The 25,168-nt window shown below is 44.6% G+C and overlaps 1 protein-coding gene across 4 annotated transcripts in view; it reads right to left on the reverse strand.

The window, feature by feature from the left end:
• The window catches only part of LOC146812898 (ovostatin-like), a 388,701-nt gene that overhangs the window by 103,522 nt on the left and 260,011 nt on the right, over window positions 1–25,168 (reverse strand). For all 4 annotated transcript variants that reach the window (XM_085619969.1, XM_085619967.1, XM_085619968.1 and 1 more), the window contains exons 22-26: window positions 24,998–25,049; window positions 22,831–22,914; window positions 13,420–13,596; window positions 8,960–9,062; window positions 7,553–7,712 (exon numbers count right to left, since the gene is read on the reverse strand). In XM_085619969.1, the coding sequence (XP_085476095.1) occupies window positions 7,553–7,712; window positions 8,960–9,062; window positions 13,420–13,596; window positions 22,831–22,914; window positions 24,998–25,049 (576 nt within the window). The remainder of the gene's footprint in view (window positions 1–7,552; window positions 7,713–8,959; window positions 9,063–13,419; window positions 13,597–22,830; window positions 22,915–24,997; window positions 25,050–25,168) is intronic.

Below are 25,168 nucleotides of genomic sequence, written 5' to 3' on the forward strand. Positions count from 1 at the left end.
GCCGAGCTACGCACCTTTGTCCAAGTAGGGGCCACAATCCTAGTCAGAGTAAGTTACAACACACTCTAAATTATCCTGTGCTCACCCTCAGGTATCTTGGCACAGAGCAGTCAGGCTTGACTTAAGAGTCAATGTGTAAAGTATTTGTGCAACACTTAGACCAATAACACAGCGAAAGCATCACAAACAGACTTCACACCAGATTTGAAAAATAGGCTATGATTTTATAAATAGAACAAAACCGAAGCGACAAAAATCCATCCAGTAGATTGAGTTAGGAATTGTGAAGGAATAAACGTCAAAGTAGTGCTTAGTTGTAACTAGCACTTAAAAGGTAAATTGGTTGCACCGGACTGGGACAAAATCACGAGTTCACTCCGACCGCAGTGGAGTGTGGGCAGGATACTGGGATCTACTTTGGCTCGCTGAACAAAAAGTACCTTGATCCAAGGTTTGTATCTTCAGACTCAGGGTGCAGCCGAGCGATGCTTCGGTGATCCACATTGCAGCAGCGGTGGTGGAACAAGGGCCATTGAGCGAAGCGTCGGTACAGGAATTCAGTTGGTCTGAGTAAAATGTGGTGGCTCTGGGTGCGATGCACCGATCCAATTCCAGCGACAGGAGGCGAAGTGCTGTAAAAACTGCAGCAGACCCTGGGGTCCACGTCCGAGGGTCCAGTACTGGTTTGGCACCTTTGGGAAGAACAGACTCACCAGCAGATGAGCCCAAGGGTGGGAAAAAGAGAGTCCTAAGTCTTTTGTGTCCCTGAGACTTCGGCAACACTTGGCAAGTCGGCAAACCCTCGGAGTCACTCTGGCGTCAAGTGATGCAGGTTAAGTCCTTCTCACCCAGGCAGGAGAACAGCAAGCTGCAGGGCAGCTCAGCAAGGCAAGAGCACAGCAAGGCAGAGTTCAGCAAAGCAGTAGTCCAGCAGAATAGCAGTCCTTTCAGCAGGCAGCACAGTAGTTCTTACCCTGGAAGAGTAGTCACAGGTGTACTGAGTTGGTGGTGTCAAGGGTCCAGTACTTATACCCAGTTGTGCCTTTTAAGTCGGGGAAAGAAAGTGCCTTGAGACTCTCATGGGTGAGTAGTCATGCTTTATAAGACTCTGAACGATTGATTGAAGTGCACAAGGTCCCTGCCCTTCTTGCCCTGGTTCCAGACTCACTACAGGGGGTATGCCACTCTTTGTGTGGGGACAGGCATAGCCCCATTAAGGTGCGAGTGTCAGCTCCTCCCTCCCATCTAGCTCAGGAAGACCATTCCGCCAGGTGATGGGCTAGCAGGAAGTGAGTGGCCCAACAGACATACGCTCCCTTTCTGTGTGGCTGTCTAGAGGGAATGCACATAGCCCAGCTGCCACCCACCCAGATGTGGAGTATTCAGAGACAGGCAGAGGCACAGAATGGTTAAAGTAAGAAAATGACAACTTTCTAAAAGTGCTGCAGCAACAAATGAAGGAAAGAATGCTGAATTCACCCCCCAGCTCGGATACTTCTTTCTGGTCCAGGGAGGACCTGCATTTCAGTTCGGGCTGGTCTGTTCCCATGGGGAGCAGGGACATGACTGATTTTGCATATGGCTGGGTCAAAACTGGAATGAATGAAATAAATTTATAGTGCGCAACTAAAACCCGAAGGCATCAAGGCGCCTACCAAATAGATCAAAACCAGAAAACAAAACACCACGACAAGTATGACTTTACAAAAAGATGGGTTTTCAAGGCAGCTCTGAAAAGCTGTAAAGTGGGAAGAGACCTAAGTTCGAGTGGGAGATCATTCCACCACTTAGGTGCCAGAAAGGAAAAGGCTTTGCCTCCCCATCTCACTTTCCGGATACGGGGAACCAGTAGGAGAAGTTTGTTAGAGGAACGCAAGTTCCTGGAGGGGCTATAATGGGACAGAATAGCACCCACACCAGAAGAGCTACCCCTAGCTAGAGCCCTATAGGTCATACACATGGTCTTAAAGAGTATGCGATCCTCTATAGGCAGCCAGTGTAACAATTTTCTGGCAGAGGTAGCCGAGGCATACCTAGGCAAATCAAGGACAAACCTAGCTGCTGCGTTCTGGGCTACTTGCAAGCGCTGCAGCAGACTTCTATTAAGTCCCGCATAAAGCACATTGCAGTAGTCCAGCCGAGAACCGATAAGAGCAACAGCCACTTGTTTCCTTGCCTGTTGTGGGAGATAGTGTCTGATTTTTCTCAATCTGTATATAATGCCCCAGCAGGTAGAGACCGTTCTATTAACTTGTTGACACATGTTAAGGGTAGGGTCGATCAGAACGCCTAGATTTTTGGCCGACGAGGTGGGGTCAGGGCACATTCCCAATGAATCAGGCCACCAATCATGTGACCAGACCTCTTCCTTTCCGCCAAACACCATCACCTCCGTCTTCTCCCCATTCAGTTTCAGTGAGTTGTGAATCATCCATTGTCCTACAGCCTCCATACAAGATCTAAAGTTGGAGGCAGTTGACATAACTGACTGGGAGAGAGAGACGAGGATCTGTGTGTCATCAGCATAGGAGACTACCTCCATCCCAAAAGATCTTATAAGTCTGGCAAGGGGGGTCACATATATGTTAAAAAGGGTCGGGCTTAAAGCTGACCCCTGAGGGACCCCACATTGCACAGACAAGGATGGAGATAGAAACTCCCCCAGCTTCACTCTTTGCTCTCTTTGACCAAGAAAAGAGGTCAATAAGCACAAAGCTGCTCCATCAACCCCAAATCTCCCTCAGACGAGATGACAGGACTGAGGGAGATAGGGTATCAAAGGCTGCCGTAAGGTCCAGTAGGACAAGGAGGGCGGTCTGACCCCCATCTACCCGAGTGCAGATATTATCCAGCACTATGGTGAGGGCCGACTCGGTGCTGTGTTCCCTCCTAAAACCATGCTGGGAATGAGCAAGGCAGCAAGAGCTTTCTACAAAAGCTGCAAGATGTTTATTGAGATGAGTTTCTAACATCTTCGCAGGGGCAGGGAGCAGTGAGATGGGGCGGAAGTTTTTTAAGACCCCAGGATCAAGAGATGGTTTCTTGAGTAGGGGCTTCACTACAGCCCTTTTCCATTGAGGAGGGAAGATACCATCCCTTATGGCCCTATTCATGATGTCAACAAGGGGAGGCAAGAAGGTTTCCCTGCATTGCTTAAGAATCTTAAGGGGACAAATATCCAGAGGTGAACCAGACTTAGTATTAGTCAGGAGGATCTCTAAATCTTGCAAGGAGAGAAGAGGAAAAGATTCCAAATGTCCCCGAGAGGGATTATCCATTAGAGCAATGGGAACATGAGCCACATCCCTGAATACCGGGGGCTCAATGGTCGAAGTCCTCTGCAGCTCCAAGGTGGAATAGATATCAGAGATCTTTGTCTGGAAAAAGACAGCTATACTGTCACAGAGTTGCTGCGAAGCAGTAACAGGGTCCGGAGTTTGAAGGGACATAAGAGAGTCCACTATCCTAAAAAGCTCTTTAGGAGAGGAAAGAGAGGAGGAAAGGGCCGTAAAGTATTCCTGTTTAGCCCTTATCACTTCCTGCTTATACTTCCTCATCAAGATTCTATGGGCTTCCTTGTTCCTCCAATACCAACTAGAATGCCAGAGCCGCTCCCGTCTCCTAACTTCCTGTCTGAGAGATCTTAGATGCTCCGAAAACCAAGGGGCAGAAGGCTTTTTTCTCGCTGAATAATGCACCCGGATAGGCGCCAACTCATCCAGTGCGTCAGTAACAGCCTTTTCAAATAGCGTTACCGCCCCCTGAACATTCTCCTCTTGAGAGACAGCCAGGCTGGAAGCCCAAGGAGCAAAGGAGCTATCCGTAATTTTCTTAAAATCCCTACGGAGTTCCATCCTGCTAGGAGCTTTATCATGCCTGTTCATAGTCGGGCAAGACACCACAAACGGGACAGCCAGATGATCGGACCAAGAGAGAAAAAAGGGGTCCCTTACTCCCAACCTCTCATCGTTCGAGAAGATCCCGTCAAGCGTATGACCCGCTCGATGGGTAATGCCTCTGACCAATTGCGTCAATCCACAGGCTGACATAACTTCCAGCAGGGAGAGAGTATCGGTAGACTCCAGTGATTCTAAGTGATAGTTTAGGTCTCCCAGAACCGTAAGGTTTTTGCGACCGAAATAGGGTTCTAAGATGTGGAGTAGCTGATGACCAAAGTCCCCTCTGGGACCAGGGGGACGATAAATCAAAATTCCATTGAAAGTGGACTCATGAGCAGCCGTGCCATGCGAAAACATAATGGATTCAACCCAGATCTGTGACTGAGGGTGAATCTTCAATTTGTTCAGCATTCTGTCCATCATCTTTTTAACTTTCTAAAAGTGGTATTTTTAGACTTCCAATTTAAAATCCGACTTCACTATAAGTTGTGATTTTAAATTGTGAGTCAATAGACACCAAACTCGAAATTTCCATCTTGTCCCAATTGGAAATTACACTGAGATGTAAAACGGCAATCCCAATGCTAACCTATGAGACAGATAGGTTTTGCAGTATTAAAAAATGAATGTAATAGTTTTTCACTACCAGGAAATGTAAAACTTAAAGGTACATGCCCAACTTTTTTAATACACTGCATTCTGCCCTTAGGGCTGTCCAGGGCCTACGCTAGGGGTGGCTTATATATATTTAAAAAAGGAAGATTTAGGCCTGGCAAGAGGTTTTACTTGCCAGGCTGACATGTCAGTGTAAAACTACACATTCAGCCTCTGCAGTGGCAGGCCTGTGGCATGGTTAAGGGACTACTTATGTGGGTGGCACAAACAGTGCTGCAGGTCCACTAATACCATCTAATGTACAGGCCTGGGGCACAAGCAGTGCACTTTACTATGGATCTATAAGTAATTTAAATATACCAATGGAGTTTCTGTCAATGTTACCATGTTTTAGGGAGCAAGCACATGTACTTTAGCAATGGTTAGAAGTGGTAAAGTGCTCAGAGTCCTAAAGGCACCAAAAGTGAGATCAGAAAAATGGAGGAGGTGGGCAAAAAATCCTGGGGGGAAGACCACCTTAAGGATGTCCAATCTAGCAACCACAATACTGATCTGGTGCTTTATTCTTCATACTAAGGTTACACAAAATTCAGCAGGATACTGATCTGGTGTTTTAGTCTTCATACAAAAGAATGTGATGCTTTTATTCTCCAGCACGGTAATCTGGTGGTGTGGTAGTTTATTTTTAAACTACCACCACTGCCTCATGGTGCATATTCTTCATACAGAAGGCCGTGATGCCTTTAAACTACCACCACTGCCTCATGGTGCATATTCTTCATACAGAGGGCCATGAAGCCTTTAAACTACCACCACTGCCTCATGTTGCATATTCTTCAGACAGAGGGCCGTGATGCCTTGAAACTACCACCACTGCCTCATGGTGCATATTCTTCATACAGAGGGCCGTGATGCCTTTAAACTACCACCACTGCCTCATGGTGCATATTCTTCATACAGAGGACCGGGAAGCCTTGAAACTACCACCACTGCCTCATGGTGCATATTCTTCATACAGAGGGCCGGGAGCCTTGAAATTACCACCACTGCCTCATGGTGCATATTCTTCATACAGAGGGCCGTGATGCCTTTAAACTACCACCACTGCCTCATGGTGCATATTCTTCATACAGAGGGCTGGGAAGCCTTTAAACTACCACCACTGCCTCATGGTGCATATTCTTCATACAGAGGGCCGGGAAGCCTTGAAACTACCACCACTGCCTCATGGTGCATATTCTTCATACAGAGGGCCGGGAAGCCTTTAAACTACCACCACTGCCTCATGGTGCATATTCTTCATACAGAGGGCCATGATGCCTTTAAACTACCACCACTGCCTCATAGTGCATATTCTTCATACAGAGGGCCGGGAAGCCTTTAAACTACCACCACTGCCTCATGGTGCATATTCTTCATACAGAGGGCCGTGATGCCTTGAAACTACCACCACTGCCTCATGGTGCATATTTTTCATACAGAGGGCCGTGATGCCTTGAAACTACCACCACTGCCTCATGGTGCATATTCTTCATACAGAGGGCCGTGATGCCTTTAAACTACCACCACTGCCTCATGGTGCATATTCTTCATACAGAGGGCCGGGAAGCCTTTAAACTACCACCACTGCCTCATGGTGCATATTCTTCATACAGAGGCCCGGGAAGCCTTTAAACTACCACCACTGCCTCATGGTGCATATTCTTCATACAGAGGGGCGGGAAGCCTTTAAACTACCACCACTTACTCATGGTGCATATTCTTCATAAAGAGGGCCGTGATGCCTTGAAACTACCACCACTGCCTCATGGTGCATATTCTTCATACAGAGGGCCGTGATGCCTTGAAACTACCACCACTGCCTCATGGTGCATATTCTTCATACAGAGGGCCGGGAAGCCTTTCAAATACCACCACTGCCTCATGGTGCATATTCTTCATACAGAGGGCGGTGATGCCTTTAAACTACCACCACTGCCTCATGGTGCATATTCTTCATACAGAGGGCCGGGAAGCCTTTAAACTACCACCACTGCCTCATGGTGCATATTCTTCATACAGAGGGCCGGGAAGCATTTAAACTACCACCACTGCCTCATGGTGCATATTCTTCATACAGAGGGCCGTGATGCCTTTAAACTACCACCACTGCCTCATGGTGCATATTCTTCATACAGAGGGCCGAGAAGCCTTTAAACTACCACCACTGCCTTATGGTGCATATTCTTCATACAGAGGGCCGTGATGCCTTTAAACTACCACCACTGCCTCATGGTGCATATTCTTCATACAGAGGGCCGGGAAGCCTTTAAACTACCACCACTGCCTCATGGTGCATATTCTTCATACAGAGGGCCGGGAAGCCTTGAAACTACCACCACTGCCTCATGGTGCATATTCTTCATTTAGAGGGCCGAGAAGCCTTTAAACTACCACCACTGCCTCATGGTGCATATTCTTCATACAGAGGGCCGTGATGCATTTAAACTACCACCACTGCCTCATGGTGCATGTTCTTCAGACAGAGGGCCGGGAAGCCTTTATTCACCAAGGTACTGGTCTGGTGGTTAATTCATAAATAAGACGCGGTGCTTTTTTTACCCCAAAACATAATTTGAGAGAACGTTCTTCTTACAAAATATTCTAAAGCTATTATTCATGATAGAACAAAGCAGAAATATTCATCCATAGTTTCCTGATGTCTGTAGCCTCAATGCCAGCCCATGAAGCCTTCTGTAATGCTGTTAGTCTGTATATGAGATACTGTAACACCCTTACATACCACCCCACAAATAAGTCGATGTCTAGACTAGGCAAATGTATGTGAAGGATGCATTAATCAAGCAGATATTTTCATTTCGTTTTTTTAGCCATACGAGTTGATATATTCTGGGCATTTATTTAAAGATTCAATATACAAAGGAATTTCTACCTTCTGCATCATCTATTCTGAGATCCTTTCTCACCAGGCACTGTGACCTGGCGGGACAAGTAAGCATGATGGCCTGAACTGAGGTCTTAACGCACTGCACACTCACCTCTAGATTCTGGTTGTAGCTGTTGCCATCGGTGTGGAAGGCGCCAGAGATTGGGTCCTGCTGTGATGTGATCCAGCTAGACAATTTGTTAAGACTGCCTGGGTCCACAAAAGTATAATCCTTGGCACTCGTCAAAGTGGCCAGTCCCAAACTGGTCAGCCTGAAAGAGTCCAGAGAGAGCAGAGGGTCCGACATGTATTATTCGCAAACCATGCCTGGTGTTCTTTTTTTCCCAAAATAGCACCAAACGCATGCACTCACTGAGGTACCCCCACCCCCAGTGTGTATTCTACATGAGTGTCTACTCTTCTGAAGCCCTCATGCATTCGGTGAGGTGTCTCCAAGTGTGTAGTCTAAATGAGGTGCTGCACCTCTGAAGACCTCACGCATACAGTGAGGTGTCTTCAGGTGTGTAGTCTAAATGAGGTGTTGCACCTCTGAAGACCTCACGCATTCAGTGAGGTGGCTTCAGGTGTGCATTGTCCACAAGTTCCCTTATCTCAAGTGACTCTGCTCAGTGAGGCACAGCCTGCAACCATTGAGGTGACTCACTATGAATAGTTCTCATTTACTTTCCTTATCTGCTGGGCTCCCTGCTGCCAGCGAGGGGACTCAGTTCTCTTATTTATCTCCGATGACACATTTTAACCATTTAGGGAGTTCCACATCAATGAGTTGTCTCCAAGTGTGTATTCTCCATGAGTTTCCACACCTCTGAGGAGCTCATGCACTCACTACCAGCTAAGGGCTACTGAGAAGTAGCTGCTAAATAACTCCTGCTCGGCAGCCATAGGGAGCTGCCCCCTCAGTACTCAGCAAGAGCTGCAAGCCTATGTCTGCAGCCGGAAGTCCCTCCCCCCTTTCTGGGCACAGGAAGTGGTCTGAGATACCAGACACCCATACACCAGACGGAACTATTGTGGGCAGATGGCCTATGCTTCACGTTGAGCAGAGTTGTGAAGCTTCAAGTATTGTCATGGAGGGCAACTTTTCACGACTTTCCGTTCAATAAAAATGTGGAGATGTGGCCTAACGGCTAGATTGGCCTACTTTGAAATTAGGATAGCAGGTTCAAATCCTGGCCTCGACTCAGCACCAAGGCAAATAATTTAACCTCACCAAATAGGTGTAACATCTGCTTTGATTTAAAGCACCCCGATGCCCATGGTCAAGTTTGTGCTGTAGAAAGCTGCAAAAATAAAATAAATAACAGAAAATGGCTCCGAGAGGTAAGGAAGTATGAGGAACTGGAATGCAAGCGTGGGCGCATCTGGCAAATTAGCGAAATTTAAGAATAATGATTAATTTTTTTTCTGAATTTTCCCTTGCTGGCACGATATTACTATCAGTGAGGCAGACAAGAGTTGTATGTCCTTAAGCAAAGCATTAGTGACCATCAGTTCTCACCAGAGGCTGCAGGAGGTCTGGGTCCAGAAGTTCAAGCTGAAGGTATTCTGCCAGGTAGTGAGGCATCCCTGGTTGGAAAGGAATTGCCATGTGTTGCCCACTCCTAAAGAGGTACAACAAGAAGAGGCAGAATGAGGCAGTTGGAGGGACAGTGAAAAGAGGCAGAATGTGGATTTGTAAGGAACAACCAGAAGAGGCAGAATGAGGCTATGTAAGGAAGAACGAAAAGAGGCAGGATGAGGCTATGTAAGGAAGAACGAGAAGAGGCAGAATGAGGCTATGTAAGGAAGAACGAGAAGAGGCAGAATGAGGCTATGTAAGGAATAACGAGAAGAGGCAGTTGAGGCCTTATAAGGAACAACCAGAAGAGGCTGAATGAGGCTATGTAAGGAACAACCAGAAGAGGCAGAATGAGGCTATGTAAGGAAGAACGAGAAGAGGCAGATGAGGCTTTATAAGGACCAACCAGAAGAGGCAAAATGAGGCTATGTAAGGAAGAAAGAGAAGAGGCAGAATGATGTTATGTAAGAAACAACCAGAAGAGGCAGAATGAGGCTATGTAAGGAAGAACGAGAAGAGGCAGAATGAGGCTATGTAAGGAATAACGAGAAGATGCAGATGAGGCTTTATAAGGAACAACCAGAAGAGGCAAAATGAGGCTATGTAAGGAAGAAAGAGAAGAGGCAGAATGATGTTATGTAAGAAACAACCAGAAGAGGCAGAATTAAGCTATGTAAGGAACAACCAGAAGAGGCAGAGTAAGGAACAACGAGAAGAAGGAGAATGAGGCTATGTAAGGAACGAGAAGAGGCAGAATGAGCCTATGTAAGGAACAACCAGAAGAGGCAGAATAAGGCTATGTAAGGAAGAACGAGAAGAGGCAGAATGAGGCTATGTAAGGAAGAACGAGAAAAGGCAGAATGAGGCTATGTAAGGAAGAACGAGAAGAGGCAGAATGAGGCTATGTAAGGAAGAACGAGAAAAGGCAGAATGAGGCTATGTAAGGAAGAACGAGAAGAGGCAGAATGAGGCTATGTAAGGAAGAACGAGAAAAAGCAGAATGAGGCTATGTAAGGAAGGACGAGAAGAGGCAGAATGAGACTTTGTAAGGAAGAACGAGAAGAGGCAGAATTAGGCTATGTAAGGAAGAACCAGAAGAGGCAGAATGAGGCTATGTTAGGAAGAACGAGAAAAGGCAGAATGAGGCTATGTAAGGAAGAACGAGAAGAAGCAGAATGAGGCTATGTAAGGAAGAACGAGAAGAGGCAGAATGAGACTTTGTAAGGAAGAACGAGAAGAGGCAGAATGAGGCTATGTAAGGAAGAACGAGAAGAGGCAGAATGAGACTTTGTAAGGAAGAACGAGAAGAGGCAGAATGAGGCAGTTGGAGGGAAAGTGATTGGCAGGCAGAATGTGGATTTGTAAGGAACAACCAGAAGAGGCAGATGGTGTGACAGTGATAAGAGGCCGAATGAGGCAGTTACAGCGACAGTGAGAAGAGACAGAATAAGCCTATGTAAGGAACAACGAGAAGAGAAAGATTAATTAATTAGAGAAACAAGCAAAAGAAGCAGAAGTAGACTCTTCAAGGCAGTGTCAACTTATGGATTTGGTGGGTCCTGTGCAAAACATATTTTTAGGTGCCCCAGTAAAGAACACATTTTTATTTTATCACACATTTACTGCTAACTCAAGCCAAACAATACTAAAGTGTATATCCATCTTCAACAGGGTCACACAAAAACCGTTGAAATATGTCTTACTCCAGACTCCAAAACTCCCTAATATGAAACGCGGTGAGACAAGGCAGGGAAGTAATGGATGTGAAGAATATAGGGATCCAGGAAAAGAGGACACAGTGCATGCAGAAGCAAGATGGGAAGACAGGGACAGGAAACAGGACAGGGAGTGATAAGAGAGAACAGCAATACTGAGTGAGGGGTAAGGAAACAATGCAGGGAGCCAGTGGTTGGGAACATGACAGGAAGCCAGATGTAAGGGACAAAACAGACAGCCAGGTGTTGGAGCACAACAGGAAGCTATCAGAAAGGAAGAGAACCTGCACCAGAGCTCCAAAAGGAGACAACAGAAGAGGACAGGATAAGAGTTCAGCTAAAAGGGATCAGACAGGGAGCCTATAGAAAGAGAAAGAACATAGATTATGGGTAGAGTTTAGGGGGAAGAGACAAGAGGGCTGGAGATGGGAATAGCCACAACACAGGTAGTTAGGGGGAAAAGTAGACTACATTGGGGGAAGGAACAAGATGGTGGCCAGGAGGAACATGACCGCCCGAAGGGATAGAGCAAGATAGGCATTCATAGGGTGGAACAAGAAGGGCAGTTGGGGGGCATGCTAAGACAGAAATCAATGGGAAAGGAAGAAGCCAAATTCAAGGAGGAAAGGACATAAACAGAGAATCAGTAATGAAGAAATAAGACCAAGTCAAGTGGAGTGTGGCTACTGTGTGCAGACGTCAGTGGAGGGAAACAAGGCAGTCAAAGAAAGTGAAAAAGCCATGCAGTTAAGGGAGGGAACAAGAGAGAGCTTCGGAGAATGGGGACAAGGCAGGCAGTCGGGAAGCATGGACCATGACAGATGAAGCAACAGGGCAGGATTGCAACTTACAAAGACGGCACAGTAACACAAGAATGTGGGTGAAAGTGGGCAGACAAGGAGTTCAGCAGAACATCTGATGCACAGCAGAAGGGGACTTGATAGCTTGAGCCAGGATCATGGGTGAAATGAAACAGCAGAATAAAGGTTAAGGGGAATAGATTATGAAAAAGACCCGGAAATCAAGAAGCTGGGAACGCGACAGCGACTTGGGAATAGAGCATGGCAGAAAGGAAGGGGAAAGGCCGCATGACAGGATGTTAAGCAAGAATCAAGACAGGAAGTCAGGGGGAAATGGAGCAGATAGAAAGTGACGGTCGCATCCTGATCCGGTGTGCGGGACTGCCGCATGCACGGCGGACGGTCCCGGTTTACACCAGGATGGCGGAAGGACTCCAGTCCGTCCGCCATCCTACTGAACCCCTTAGTTTGTTGCAGCGCAGAAAACAGAAATGTTATGATAGAAGGCTTGTTTGAACCACTGGCAGTTGCTCGGGCCACATTCTATTCCATCATTTATGCCCTCTTTTCCACCACAGACAGGGACCGGCCAATCTTTAAATCAGGTTTGGTCCAGAAACTGTCAAGCCTGAACTGTAAAATAGCTGTCTGGAGTTCTCTGTGTTCCAAATCAGAGGGACCTGGCTGGTAAGAACTTATGGAGTGGGGCCAATACTAATGTGCATGTGTTTGTCCCTGGACGGAGAGGAGAGGATGTGGCCTAATGGCTAGAGCGGTCAACCTCAAGGCTGGGGAACTGGGTATGAGTCTCAGCAGGGACGCTCAACATCCTGTGATTCTGGGCAAATCACTTAATCTCCCGATGCTTAACAAATTGAATGCGTCCGTCTGTAACACAACTGGTGCTCATGTAAAGTGCCCTGATTCCTTCGGGGCGAGTTTACGTTATATAAAACTAAAAAAAACCTAAAAAAAACAAGTAACGGCACGGATGATACAAAATCGAATGTAATGTGGCTGAGATTAATTTCCAGTCACTGAGACTAATTCAAGCATTTCATCTGTCTCTTTATGCATTGTCTAAGTAAATTTACTCGCATGGAAGCGGGATGCCCAGACAAGGGCCCCAATTTTGCAGCACCATTGGACTGAAGCTGCTTGTTACTTATAAGCCCGAACAAGATTGAAAATGGAGTAGGATCGCTCGCGTTCCCATTCTGAGGAGACCTGGCATGGCAGTTTGCTCCAAGATGTCACTTGTAGGACAGGGCCATGACTGATGTGCATGTGGGTGGTACCTTTATGAAAGATTTAGTTTATCTGGCACAGTGCCAAACATGGTAATATGGTATAGAAGACACAGTGCCAAGTAGACCAGGGAAAAATGTATGTTAAGCAGGGGTAATTTGTATGATTTTGGGAGTTCTGCCCTTGTGTTAAAAAAATTGAGAGGAGCATTCATGTTGCACTAAAGTACAGTACTAAATGACAGATTTATATTTTATGTAATATGCGTAATTTCCTGGAATTTTCCCGAAATTTAATGCAATTTTACAAATTTTTTCACATCCCTAAAGACAGCATCGGAGAATGAAGCCACGCTTTAATTCATCTGACTCAGGTTCCTAAAAGCATTTTACTCTGGATTCATTGCAAGAGCCACCTCTGCCTGGTAAGTAATACCCAAAAATGTCTACACCAATCAAACTAAATCATAACTTGGCATTAGCTGTCAGTAAGGCAAGTATTGAGGCTCACCACTTCATGGCAAATTTGTCCCCAACTCTATGGTGCCCATTCACTAATCAGGTGATTAAGGAAGTCTGGTAGCTAGAAGTGGATTCTTGGTTACAAGCGAAAGATCCAAAATCTAGGAAATACTCACCATTTGCGATGTAATAGTCACTTTTTTCTTTGAAGGCCTGGTCCAGCTTGCCAGTGACATTCATGTACTTGCGGACGAACAAATTGGATCTAAGCATAGACAGGGTTTGCTCTCCGCATGAAGTGGGCATCTGAACAAGGTCATTTAAATGCCGCGCAGAGAGTCCAATTGGGTCACCTGTAAGAAAGCGGGAGAGATGCCATGGAGACGATTTTAACTGTTTTGCCATCGGAACACCTGATTGCTAGTAAACTTCCCCCAGATGCAGCAGGCCACTGACCAAGAAATAATCATATTTTCCAAATAAACAGGGCCAACTCTTTTGTCCTTAGGAAAAAAATTGAGATCAACTCACAATCACTTCCGGGGATGTTTCTCAAGGGGTGGGAGCCTGGCGTTTATGAGGATTGCCCTACCCCACAGGCTGTGGATGGCATTCTTGTTGTACACTGTACAGTGGGGCATTGGGAGGAAATAACCTGAAGAAGTCTGCCAAGGTGGACAACTCGCAAGTTCCCTGCATCTTTTTTTGAACTTTGCAAATATTCTCAAGTGTGAAGTCTGCTGCAGTGGGCAAAAGATTGCTTTATGTACACAATGCGATTCTGATTTAATAGAGGATTATTTAGTGTAATTTGACACGTAAAATAGTGTAATGCAAGCCTACATAGGAGAGAGGACGGCTCAATAAACAGTCAACAGCATGAGGTGGAAGGGAGCCAAAGTCCTTTCTTTGTATATTATGAAGAACTAGTAGTGAAAGGTCAGTAGAAAGCTACATGGCCATTCCAAAACTAGAAAGAGCCTCTTCAGCTTCTCTTGGTAGCAGTGGAAACCCTTTCCCAGGACGTTTCCAATGCTGAGCCCAACCGCAGGGCGCCCCTCTCTCATGAACAGGCAGCTTGCACGGGCAAATAGCCCATCGTGTGGGACGCGGGTGGGTTAAACGTGGACTCTAAGAAGTTCCTTTACCGGCCTCCACTAACCGCCCTCTGCGGAAAGGAGGCAAAGGGATGGGTAGTTGTGCCCACATGTTGCACTTGCCTGTGCATTGTCTACATTGGGTCAGGTGGTTTCTACTTGCACACTGGGCAGTGGGCTCACAGGCAGGCTGGTGCAGGAGCTTGCCAGGGAGAATCATTGGCAGCATTTAAAAGGACTTTGAGGTGACTGCCCTAGCATTGAAAAAACATGGTTATAAAAATAAAATGCAACGTTTATCATTGTAATGAAAGTACATTCCATAAGCATCATCTGAAAACAATTATCAATTATGGCTAGAAGGCACCTGGCGAGATATGCTAAACACAGGCAGTCGCGATCATTCGTGGTCAGAAATCTGTGGCTCGAGTAGAAAATCTACTCGAGCGGCAGTAAAATCAACTCGAGAAGCAGCGCCCTCTGGTGCACTGCACGGTGCCATTTGCACTGATATTTTTTGCATGGAACGAGCTCCCGGCACTGAATATCAGTGCAAGCTCTCAACTGCACAGGCATGCCTGATGTGCACATCTGCACAATGAAACTACTAAAGTGTCCTGTCAGCCTGTGTGAGGTTGTAGTTAAATGTTGTAAAGAAGCCACAGGTGCATGTTCTGTAGTAGTGCGCTAAAAAATCAACAGCGGTGGCTAATCAGTTTATGGCGGAGGAGTATCGCTACACCTGCCAATACCTTTAAAAACATGAAAAATAAAATGATAATCAAATGATTTTAAAACCCGTTTTATTATTGTTTACTTTTCTTCTGTGAGCTGAGTCTTGGGGGTGGGGCCAGGGGGTAACAGTACTGAAGAGGAAGTGGTGAGCACTGCCTTGAGTGCGCATGATGGTTTCGCCAGACGTCTCAGGTCGGCCAAACTGTCATGCGCACTGAAGCTCTCTCCAACCCAAGCTGTGTTGCCGGGTGGGAGAGACCAGGCACCGGCTCCCAGAGCAACAATTCACGGTGCTCAGGCCAATCCTGAAGCTGCTCTCATGCAAGAGAGCCAGCCGCGGCCGCTGCAGGTCAGAGCGGTGGGCGGTGGGGCGAGGTGAGGGGGGATTTTGAGAGACGATCACATAGGAAAATTAATTATTTGTTTGATTTTACCTCGTGGTCGTCTCTCGAAATTCCCCCTCGTCTGGCCCTACCACTCCACCTCTCTTACCTGCAGCAGCCGTGGCTGATGAGAGCACTTTCAGGATAGGCCGCAGAACAGTCTGGGAGCCTGTGCCTGCCTGGAGTGGAGCCAGAAGAGCCCAGTGTTGGAGGGCGGCAGGTAAGACCCCATCCACCCCATTCACCCACCCCCCCAACCCGCCTCTTTTCCCTGACACGAGCTGCTCCTGTACATCAACAGCGTGTGTGCAGAGGTGTCAAGAGTTTTTTTAGCAACCTTCCTAAATGTTTATTGAAACATTTGCAACTTAATGCAAGTTCCTAATCTTTTTGCTTTCTTTTTTGTATATATATATATATATATTTAAACCAGTCCTGTGCTGCAGGTATACGAAGACAGGCGCTGACACCGTGGGATGATGAATCAAAGAAATATTTATTTCCAAAGGATGCCCTGACGCGTTTCGACGGATACAACCGTCTTCTTCACTACATCAGGTCCCTCTATAGTCTCTACTTAAATACAAAACGCAAGGCACCGTCCTCCATGGTTGTCACAGCAACACAATTCATAGACATAGAAAGTGTTTTTTCAGTTAAGTCTGTGTTAAATGGCGACATTGACGCAACATTTTTTAGAAATTATAACAAAAGAACACTGTGGTTCCAATTAGATAAGAAACATTATCCAAAACAGTTAATACATTGTGGCATAATCACCCCAAAACCTGCAAAGGCTGAAATGTTACACTAGTGTGTGTGCGTATATGCAAATAAAGTTGTCGCATACAATTATGAAATTAATTACATTGCTGCAGGTTAACAATTAAATAGTTCGTCAAATAATATAGAATGCCATATTTGTAACATGTTCGTTAATTAAGCCCAAGTGGGCCGACGTACAGAGTGTTCCAAAAAGATAAGAGGAAAAATTAGCAATTATGGGTGCCTCGAAAAAGAAGATTATAACAGAAAGAAAGAACCAATGTGACGGATCGGAGTACAGGAGCGAGATACATACACAGCTAGTGGACATTCATAGTGATTATACTAAAGATGTACATTTAACGCTTCGTCAGCGTTCATACCATTGGGGATCTTACTGTCCAGAAGTATGATATATCTGGATTCTAATCGTCTCAGACGTAATTGTCTGTTCCCTCCCCTTATATTTTTGGGAATGCTGTCAATGACAAAATAGGATAAGTCATCTATTTTGCCATCGTGTTGTGAGTTAATGTGCCTCGCTACCGGATATGACTGGTCATCATTTGTGATGGCCCTTAGATGTTGCAATATCCGGACATGTACGGGATGTATGGTACTTCCTACATATGTTTTGTTGCAGGTACAGCGAAGGACATATACAGCAAAATCTGTTTTGCAAGAAAAACTGCCCCAAATTTCAAAAGGAGTTTTTCTGAAAGGAAGAGAGACAGATCTAGTGTTCACTCCGTATTTACAGGCTTTACATTTAGAACATTTCTGAAAGCCCCTCTGTGGTTTAAGCCACGTACCTCCCTTGGTGAATGTGGGTGCATTGATGACCAGTTCCTGTTGCATACTTTTGGCTCTTCTAAAAGTCAATTGGGGAAAGTTTTGGCACGTGGGGCCTATTGTAGGGTCACCGCGTACTAGAGGCCAGTGTCTGTAAAGAATCTTTCTCAGATTCATGTGGTAGGTGTTATAACCAGTAATAAGTCGAGGGGTATTCTCAGCTATCTTGTGTGTGGGTTTTTCACTGTCCTTGAAGATCAAGTCTTCCCTTTGGAATTTGTCACACTTGTGTTTTGCTGAACTTAATGTTGTGGTGTCGTAACCTCTGTTTTTTAGGCGTTGAAACAGACTGTCTATGGAATTCTTAAGACTGCCTGGGGTGCTACAGTTTCGTTTCATCCTTAGGCATTCAGCATAAGGGATGCTGCTAATAAGATTACGTGGGTGAAAACTGCTGGCATGAAGAATGGCATTGCCAGAGGTAGGTTTCCTAAATGTTCTTGATTGTATATGTTGATTTTCTGTATACAATTCCAAGTCTAAAAAACAGATGGACTCCTTACTGGTGGCACTGGTAAACTTCAGGTTTAATGAGTTCTCATTAATGACAGACACAAAGTCGATGGCACTCTGTTCGGTACCTTTCCATAAAATAAAAATGTCATCTATATATCTTTTGTATAGAATGACATTGTTCTGGAAAATAGTATCATGCCTTTTCCTGAGTACCTGCTCCTCCCACCAGCCCATATGCAAATTAGCATAGCTGGGGGCGAAGCAGGTACCCATGGCAGTTCCCTGGACTTGTTTGTATAGAAGCCTGTCGAAAATGAATATATTGTTATCCAGACACCACTCAGCCATGTGTAAAAGCATGAGTGTGTGGTGGTGTAACCCTATGGGTCTGGTGCCTAAATAATGATTGAGTGCATTCAGGCCGTCACTGTGTCTGATACTCGTGTACAAACTTTGTACATCGAGAGTCATAAGTACATAATCATCATGCCAGGCTAAGTCGTAAATTTTTGCTAGGAAATCGCCCGTATCTTGAATATAGGCAGGAAGTTCTCTAACAAAAGGTTGCAAAAAATGGTCTATAAATCTGCTGGTGTTTTCAAATAGGCTGCCAATTGCAGATATAATTGGCCTGCCTGGGGGGGTCTGAGGATCCTTGTGGATCTTGGGAAGGAGGTATAGTTGGGGCGTGACAGGATAATCATTTTAAAAAAAATCAAATTCCACTTTTGAAATGAGACCGCTGCACCTCCAATCATATAAACACTTATGGTATTTCTCTTTTACACTGATTATACCTGTAGTACTGATACGAGTATAACATTCTTTATCATGTAATTGAGATAGTGCCTCCTTATTGTACATTTCTATGGGCCAGAGAACCACGTTTCCCCCTTTATCGGAACAACGTACAACAATGTCAGTTCTGTCTTTGATTTTCTTCATGACTTTAGCGTATTCAATCCTGAAGTTGTGTTTCTTTTTGATAAAATCACTGCTGCTCATTAAAGCCAAATCTTTTAAATCTTTGATTACCCTCTCGGCAAAAATATCAATGCCATATATATATATATATATATATATATATATATATATATATATATATATATATAACAACGACGCGTGGCGTGGTCGCCTCGCCGCACGGGTCGGGGCTAGTTCAGCGGTCGACAATCATAATCCTTTTCCACCGTGAAAAAAGAAATCCAGCCTCACCGACAGGCTCGTATTTTGATCAATCGATACTTTATTTGGCAAAAGAAAACAGACGTGTCGCGATCTGCTTCGGTCTTGGTCAAAAGGCGTCAGTTTTCTTTTGCCAAATAAAGTTTAGATTGATTAAAATACGAGCCTGTTGTTGAGTCTGGATTTCTTTTTTCACGGTGTAAAAGGATTATCATTGATATATCTATCGATCTATATATATATTTATATTTATAAAAAAACGAAAACGGTAAGGGACAGAGACGGGCAAATTGGGCGCCCATTATTGACACTCCAGGGATGCTGTAATTCTTAGCACCACCGGGAATGGAGAATTGTTCTCAATTTGTGCATAACTGTGCATAGTTTTGATGGATGCCAACTGGACCTGCTTGTAAAATGCAGCAGTGATTCCCGACACGTAAACCCAGGTGAAATCGTGGCGGTAAGTGTTCACCTCCTGGGCAAAGCCACTGTGACTTATAGAAAAATCTCAGTAAAAAGGTCAACTTGCAGACAAAAAATAAGCAAACATTTACTATTGTGCACAGAAAATCTTTGCAAATGGTAAATTTGCAGAAGAAGATTCTGCATAAAATTTCTAATATTGGGTTAGATTAAAGTGAAAATGATTTCACTGTGTGGTGGCTAGTTTCCTGAATGTGACATTAATCTTCGTTTTTTGTAGGGATGTTGAACAAAAAGTTCTCAACAACTATGACTGGCCAAATTTGACAAACCTAGCAAATCTTTTCTGATGAAAAAGGCGCATTAGGCACAATTAGAAATTCTTTCATTTATTCTACATAAACTACACTTTTGAGGGACTGCTGATGCAAAAGAAGTTAGGCGGCTAATGATATTGTAATTCACAATGTAATGTTAAGACATTACATTGTGAATTACAATATCATTATTTTTAGGTCTAGAGATAGACAAGTCTTTTTGATTTTAATAAAATTCTACATAGCTAATATTCTTATAAGGACTTTCAGTCAGCTCTATTCACCTTGTGGTCTGTCATTCAAATTTTAGTTCAGCCCATCATTACACATATCATCGGGGCAGAGGGGCAGAGGGGCGGGCCACTTAAGCAATGTGATGGAATTCAGCTCTTGCAGTGTACACTTACACAAGTACCCTTGTACAGTTAGCAGCCAAGGTCAGACACACTGGCGTTGCCAGTATTTGTTATTTCTTGTCAGTGCAATTCTCTATCGAGGGATTGGTGCAAAAAGGCTTTGGAGTCAATCCTCGTAGTTCTTAGAACACAAATAAAGCTGAATCTTTTGCAGGACAGATCCAGAAGGGTAATCAGACATGGTTTCCCCATTCACTGGTCTGTCCCGCTCATCACCACATAAGTAATTAGTTAATCTTACAATGACTGGGCTAAGATGGCCGGTAGTTGGTAAAAGTTTGCTCCTTGGCCTAGGAATCAGCTCTCTGAAAGTTTTATGTAGCAGACAGAGGTTCGGTTCCTAGCAGGCCTGGCTCAACTTCCTGCAGATGATACAATGAGCAACGAACAACAGCTTGTTTTATTTAAGCGCCCAGTGACTATTCACTTTGTGGTGAGCACTATATCAATGGCCAATATGATAAATTCCCATTATTCTCATGGGCTCAAAGGTGAAGTGTATGCTAACCACCATTTACTATTTTTAAACAGTTTCAGAAATCTGAACTAGAGCTTAGAATGGAGCAGACCAGCTTGAGGAACTTTCCAGGTGTGAGTTACTTCACACAAGTTACATACTAGCTAGACAAAACAACAAGTGGACTTTTCTACGAAATCCCTAAATTGAGGGCATTGGCAAGGAGAGTGAAAATACCAGTTTTGTGGCTCATGTTTATAGGGTGAGGTACAAGTAATCCTCAATGTACTTTGTGTTCCCCCATTCAATAACCTTCTGTGAGGCCTTTTTGAGAGATGAGGAGAAGTCAGCCGGGTGAGAGGGGAGGAATTTGCCTCGCCCACCAGTGTCAGACCAGCCTGTTCTTATAGGTACGATCATGGCGCACAGGACCAAACAGCCCACACACTAGACCTTTCAAGCCGGCGCATCTACTGGTGCCATCATCCCAGAGTGTCCGACAGGCGAATCCTACACTAATGTCCACATTTAACCTCCTTTACACTCACATGTGACCAACACAGCATGGGGTCAGAGCGGAGCCCCACACTCATAAGAAAAAGACAGTGGGAGGCGGTGGATGCTGCCAGTGTCAGATCCTCATTGACTCACCGGCAGCTTTCATCACCGTGGACCACTTCTGACTTGTTGCATGCCCAGCACACGCCAGAATTGTTGACACAGCCTGGTTTAATTACTGTTTGATTACTCTGTCCCAGTATTTCTTTCTTTGTCTCTGAGTTTTGTTCATTGTACTATAAAGTCATCGGGACTAGTCCTCACACGTTGACTATGCTATATTTATGTTTCCCCTCTGGCTAAGATCACCCTAAACTTTTGTTTTTGTCATGTAGACCAATGAAACCCAGTTTGTCATGAGTCTCAATATCTCGGTTCATCGCCTGTATTGTTTCAAACGTGCCTTATCTAATACCGAGTGTGGATGACCAGAAACTGACTTCAACTAAAAACAAAATATTGATAACCGCCTCAAGGAACCCCCTGCTGGTAAACAATTTCTAACTATGGAACTGGGTCCTGCCCCACTCCACTGACTGATTTAGGGCATCTCAGTGTGATTTTGAGACCATGCTCAGATTGCCTCCCTAGGCCTCTGCAGTGTCAAGCTGCATTCATCGCTAACATTAAGTGAAGGATAGACTTCACTTTCTTGACTCAGGCGGAAAAGAGTTAGCCAATTTGCTAATTACTGGATCACTTCTTGACTAGACTTACACTACCTCTGTTTATGGGTCCATCGACGTCTTCTCCAGAATTCACAAGTTGTACAGAATCGAATGACCCCCATGAAGCCAAATGCTCCTTGGAATATGAACATCAAGCCATTGCTAAGAACCCTTCATTGACTGACTGCTAGAGCCAGAACCAAGGATAAATTCAGTTCTGCTCAGAAATCTCTGCTGGGGGTTGACGCCAGGCAATGTTGGCTGTCTGTATGTGGAACTAGCTTTCCTTTGCCTCAGAACTACGCCTTTTCAATTCTTAAGCTGCTGTCGGAAGAGTTATATGTTTTCCAGATTTTCTTGCACCTGATAGGTCTTCAGGTGTGCATGGAGGGGCTTATGGTCAGTGGGCTTTATCCATTTATCTGTTAAATTGTTATTCACATTTTGCTTCTGCCCTACAGAGCACACAGCATGGGGCAATGGGTCAGCCACTTCACAAAGCCAGAGAACATTGTTCACATCCATCTAAAAAGAGTTCATTTATACTGAGTGACAAAACTGGTTCAAATTGTGTTATTTTATTGCATTTTACATTCAACTTTAAAATTACAGATCTTTGTTTTGCTTGCAATTCGGGTGACTAGTTAAATACCGATATACTTTGCTTCTCTTCCTTGAAAGTTGATATAAACTAGTCTAGAAGTGACATTGTAAAATTGTTGCCGCCTGAGATTGTAATCTTTGGTTCGGAGGTGAGTTATCGTTATCCCATTCAAGAATAATGATTACAATAGCAGTAGTAGTAAAGTCTATGGCTCAACTGAAAAACATGCTATCCAAAAACATCAGTAATAAAACAGTCACATCAGTGATTTTTTTTTTATTGGAAGCATATGGCAGTCATATTTAGGGGACAGCGTGTTTTTGTTCATTTATTCCGATGCACCTGCTTGCAACAGAAAATAAAAATTAAAAAAAACCTTTGCACAAGGCTGTCAGGCAGACAGACGTTGTTTTTAGCCAATGCTTGTTGCCTTATTGGCAATGGAAGCGCCTCACCAAAAAAACACAGCTCCTCTGCCTTGCAGCACATCTCTAGCTCCCTCTCCAAAAGAACTGCGCCGCTGACGCCCAGCTGTCACGTGAGCCCCTGAGCACTTCCCACAGTGCCCCTCGCATGCCCCAACACCCCTAAACAATTCCAGCGAGGTCTGAAGTTTTATAACGCGCCCCTCCATTCCCCCAATCCGAAAACACGCAGGCCTTACTTACCCACACAGGAAACAATGATGCGGGCTGAGTCGTTCACCATCTGTGGATGGGGGTTTACATTAACGGACTGGGAAACGGGGCCGTCTGTAATAAAACACACATGGAAATAGCTTTATCCAAAATGCACATTCAGACCTCATCCCTATATCTTTTATACCCACTGACACATACATGCCATGCCAAACCTTTAGAAGAGCAAAGTGGGAGCTCTTTAAAACAAGCATTTGTAATGCAATAGGTCTCGCCTTTGGGACCTTATATGTATTTAGCTATGCGGCACATTAGCCTGGATGCTAAAACATCTACTGTTCTTTAACATGGAGGGAAAGTAAGGATCAAACTGCGTGACACGCCAGGTATGGGAACACATGGAGAGAAATAATGCCTTTCAGCAGGAAATGGTATAGTCCAAAGCTCTGTTTTAAATATAATATCAGGGCCTTCGGTGGTCATATCACTGAAAATACAAGATTTTGAAAAAAATATTATTGTCGACAGGTGCTCGTGGAAGGCAATTTCTATGGACTGGAATCTTGAGAATGCTTAAGTGATTCTGGTATTTTACTGACCTCTGCTGGTCGTTTTCTATCAAGACAGTTAAATAGAGGCAGTTGAACAGAAATAAAAGTCCTTAAGTGGAAGCAGACAAGTCCTAGGGCTGATCTCCAGAGCCCACAAAGTACATACAGATATAAGTATATACTAAAGTACATAAGTATATACTAAAATATATACAAGAGGTCTCGAATGCTCGACCTAAAAACATAATCGTGAGAATGCACTAGACTTCTATTGCGGCCTGCCTCGGGTCTACTGGCCTGTATATAGGGTGACCAGGCGTCCCGGATTTGCCCGGATAGTCCCGGTTTTTCGGCAGCTGTCCTGGCAGATTTCAGGCAATTAAGATCATGTCCCTGTTTTTAGAGAGGGTCGGCTGAAAACGGTAGGAGGTATCTTTTTATGTTTTGCAAACCAAGGATAGTTAGCAGCGGTCATAAGAAAGCAATTTCATTAACAGGCATGCTACTGGCTTTAAAATCAGCAATTTATGTATGTTCTTACTGCCTCTTCTGTAATTGTCAGGTAAGAAGCGCTGTCATTCTGTGCGGTAGGATGAAGTCACGTTGTAGTCATTCTTCTATTTTCAGGAAATGTCCAGGTTTTTGGCTTTAAAATTATGGTCACCCTACCTGTATGGGACTTGCAAGTGTGCTGCTACAGGATCGCAAGTCAGAAATACAAACATATGTGTTTTCATTACCTATCAGCAGGCTGAGAGAGTGTGACAAAAATATTGCGCACTTACAAGCAGGAGCTTGAATGTTTCATGTTTAAATACTATTGCTTTGAATAAATGTCATTCAACTCCATGATATGGCCATATCTATTTAAGTGAGACACTGAGTGAGGACTGTGCTGGTAGGGTAGTAATCAGTAACCGCAGCATTTAACCTTTACCCCATAATTACCTCAACCCAACCCTCCACCAACTTTAATGAAATCCTCCTTCTAAACGTAAATCTAGCACTAACCGCATAATTTATTACAACCTCATCTTTTACCTCAACCAGTATGTGAACCCTGATACCTATTCAAGTCCCTTTCCTTATTCTAATCTTTTCCCCTTAAAATGTCATTGATTCCATCTCTTTGCCTAGCCCTTACACTAACATTTTACCTCATTACTTATTCTAGCCCTAAACTTAACCTCACCATAACTCCAATCCACATCCAAAAGTAACCACAGCAACCATATAAATTAAATATGCACCCCTTTATTAGCTTCTATGAAGGTAACATGAAAAAGCATGTTTATCAAGTACAACTTTTGTTTTTAAAGTTTGACCCTGTGTAAGATAAGTTGCACATGCACTACTTTTGTGACACAACTTTGTGCCACTACTCTTTTTTCCTCTACATATTCACTGCATACCACAGAGCCACTGACGTCAGTCAGTGAGACTGCATAGTTACCATTTCAAAAGGTGCAAGCCGAACCTTCCCAGCATGCCCCTCGGGGTCGGAGCTCTAAATGGGCTGGTAACTGTCCACCTTTGCATCAGGAAGACAGCCCTACACTGCCCAGCACGACAATGACAGCCTTTAAGGGGCAGCAAGCAGCACATATGTATATCCAGGCAGCCCTATGACCTTCCACGAATCCTACCTTTGGAGAAGAGCAAAGCACCCTGGGTCTCTTCTTGTGGGAGGCCTTCAGCCTGTTCAGGAGTAAAACACGGGGAGAGAGGAAGTTAAAAGAGCGTAGTAACCTCACCTGACACGTCATAAACGTCTTCCATCCAATGATGTGCCACCATTGCGATCAAAGGCCAATAGA

This window comes from Triturus cristatus, chromosome 7, assembly GCF_964204655.1.
Source record: "Triturus cristatus chromosome 7, aTriCri1.1, whole genome shotgun sequence".
NCBI lineage: Eukaryota > Metazoa > Chordata > Amphibia > Caudata > Salamandridae > Triturus > Triturus cristatus.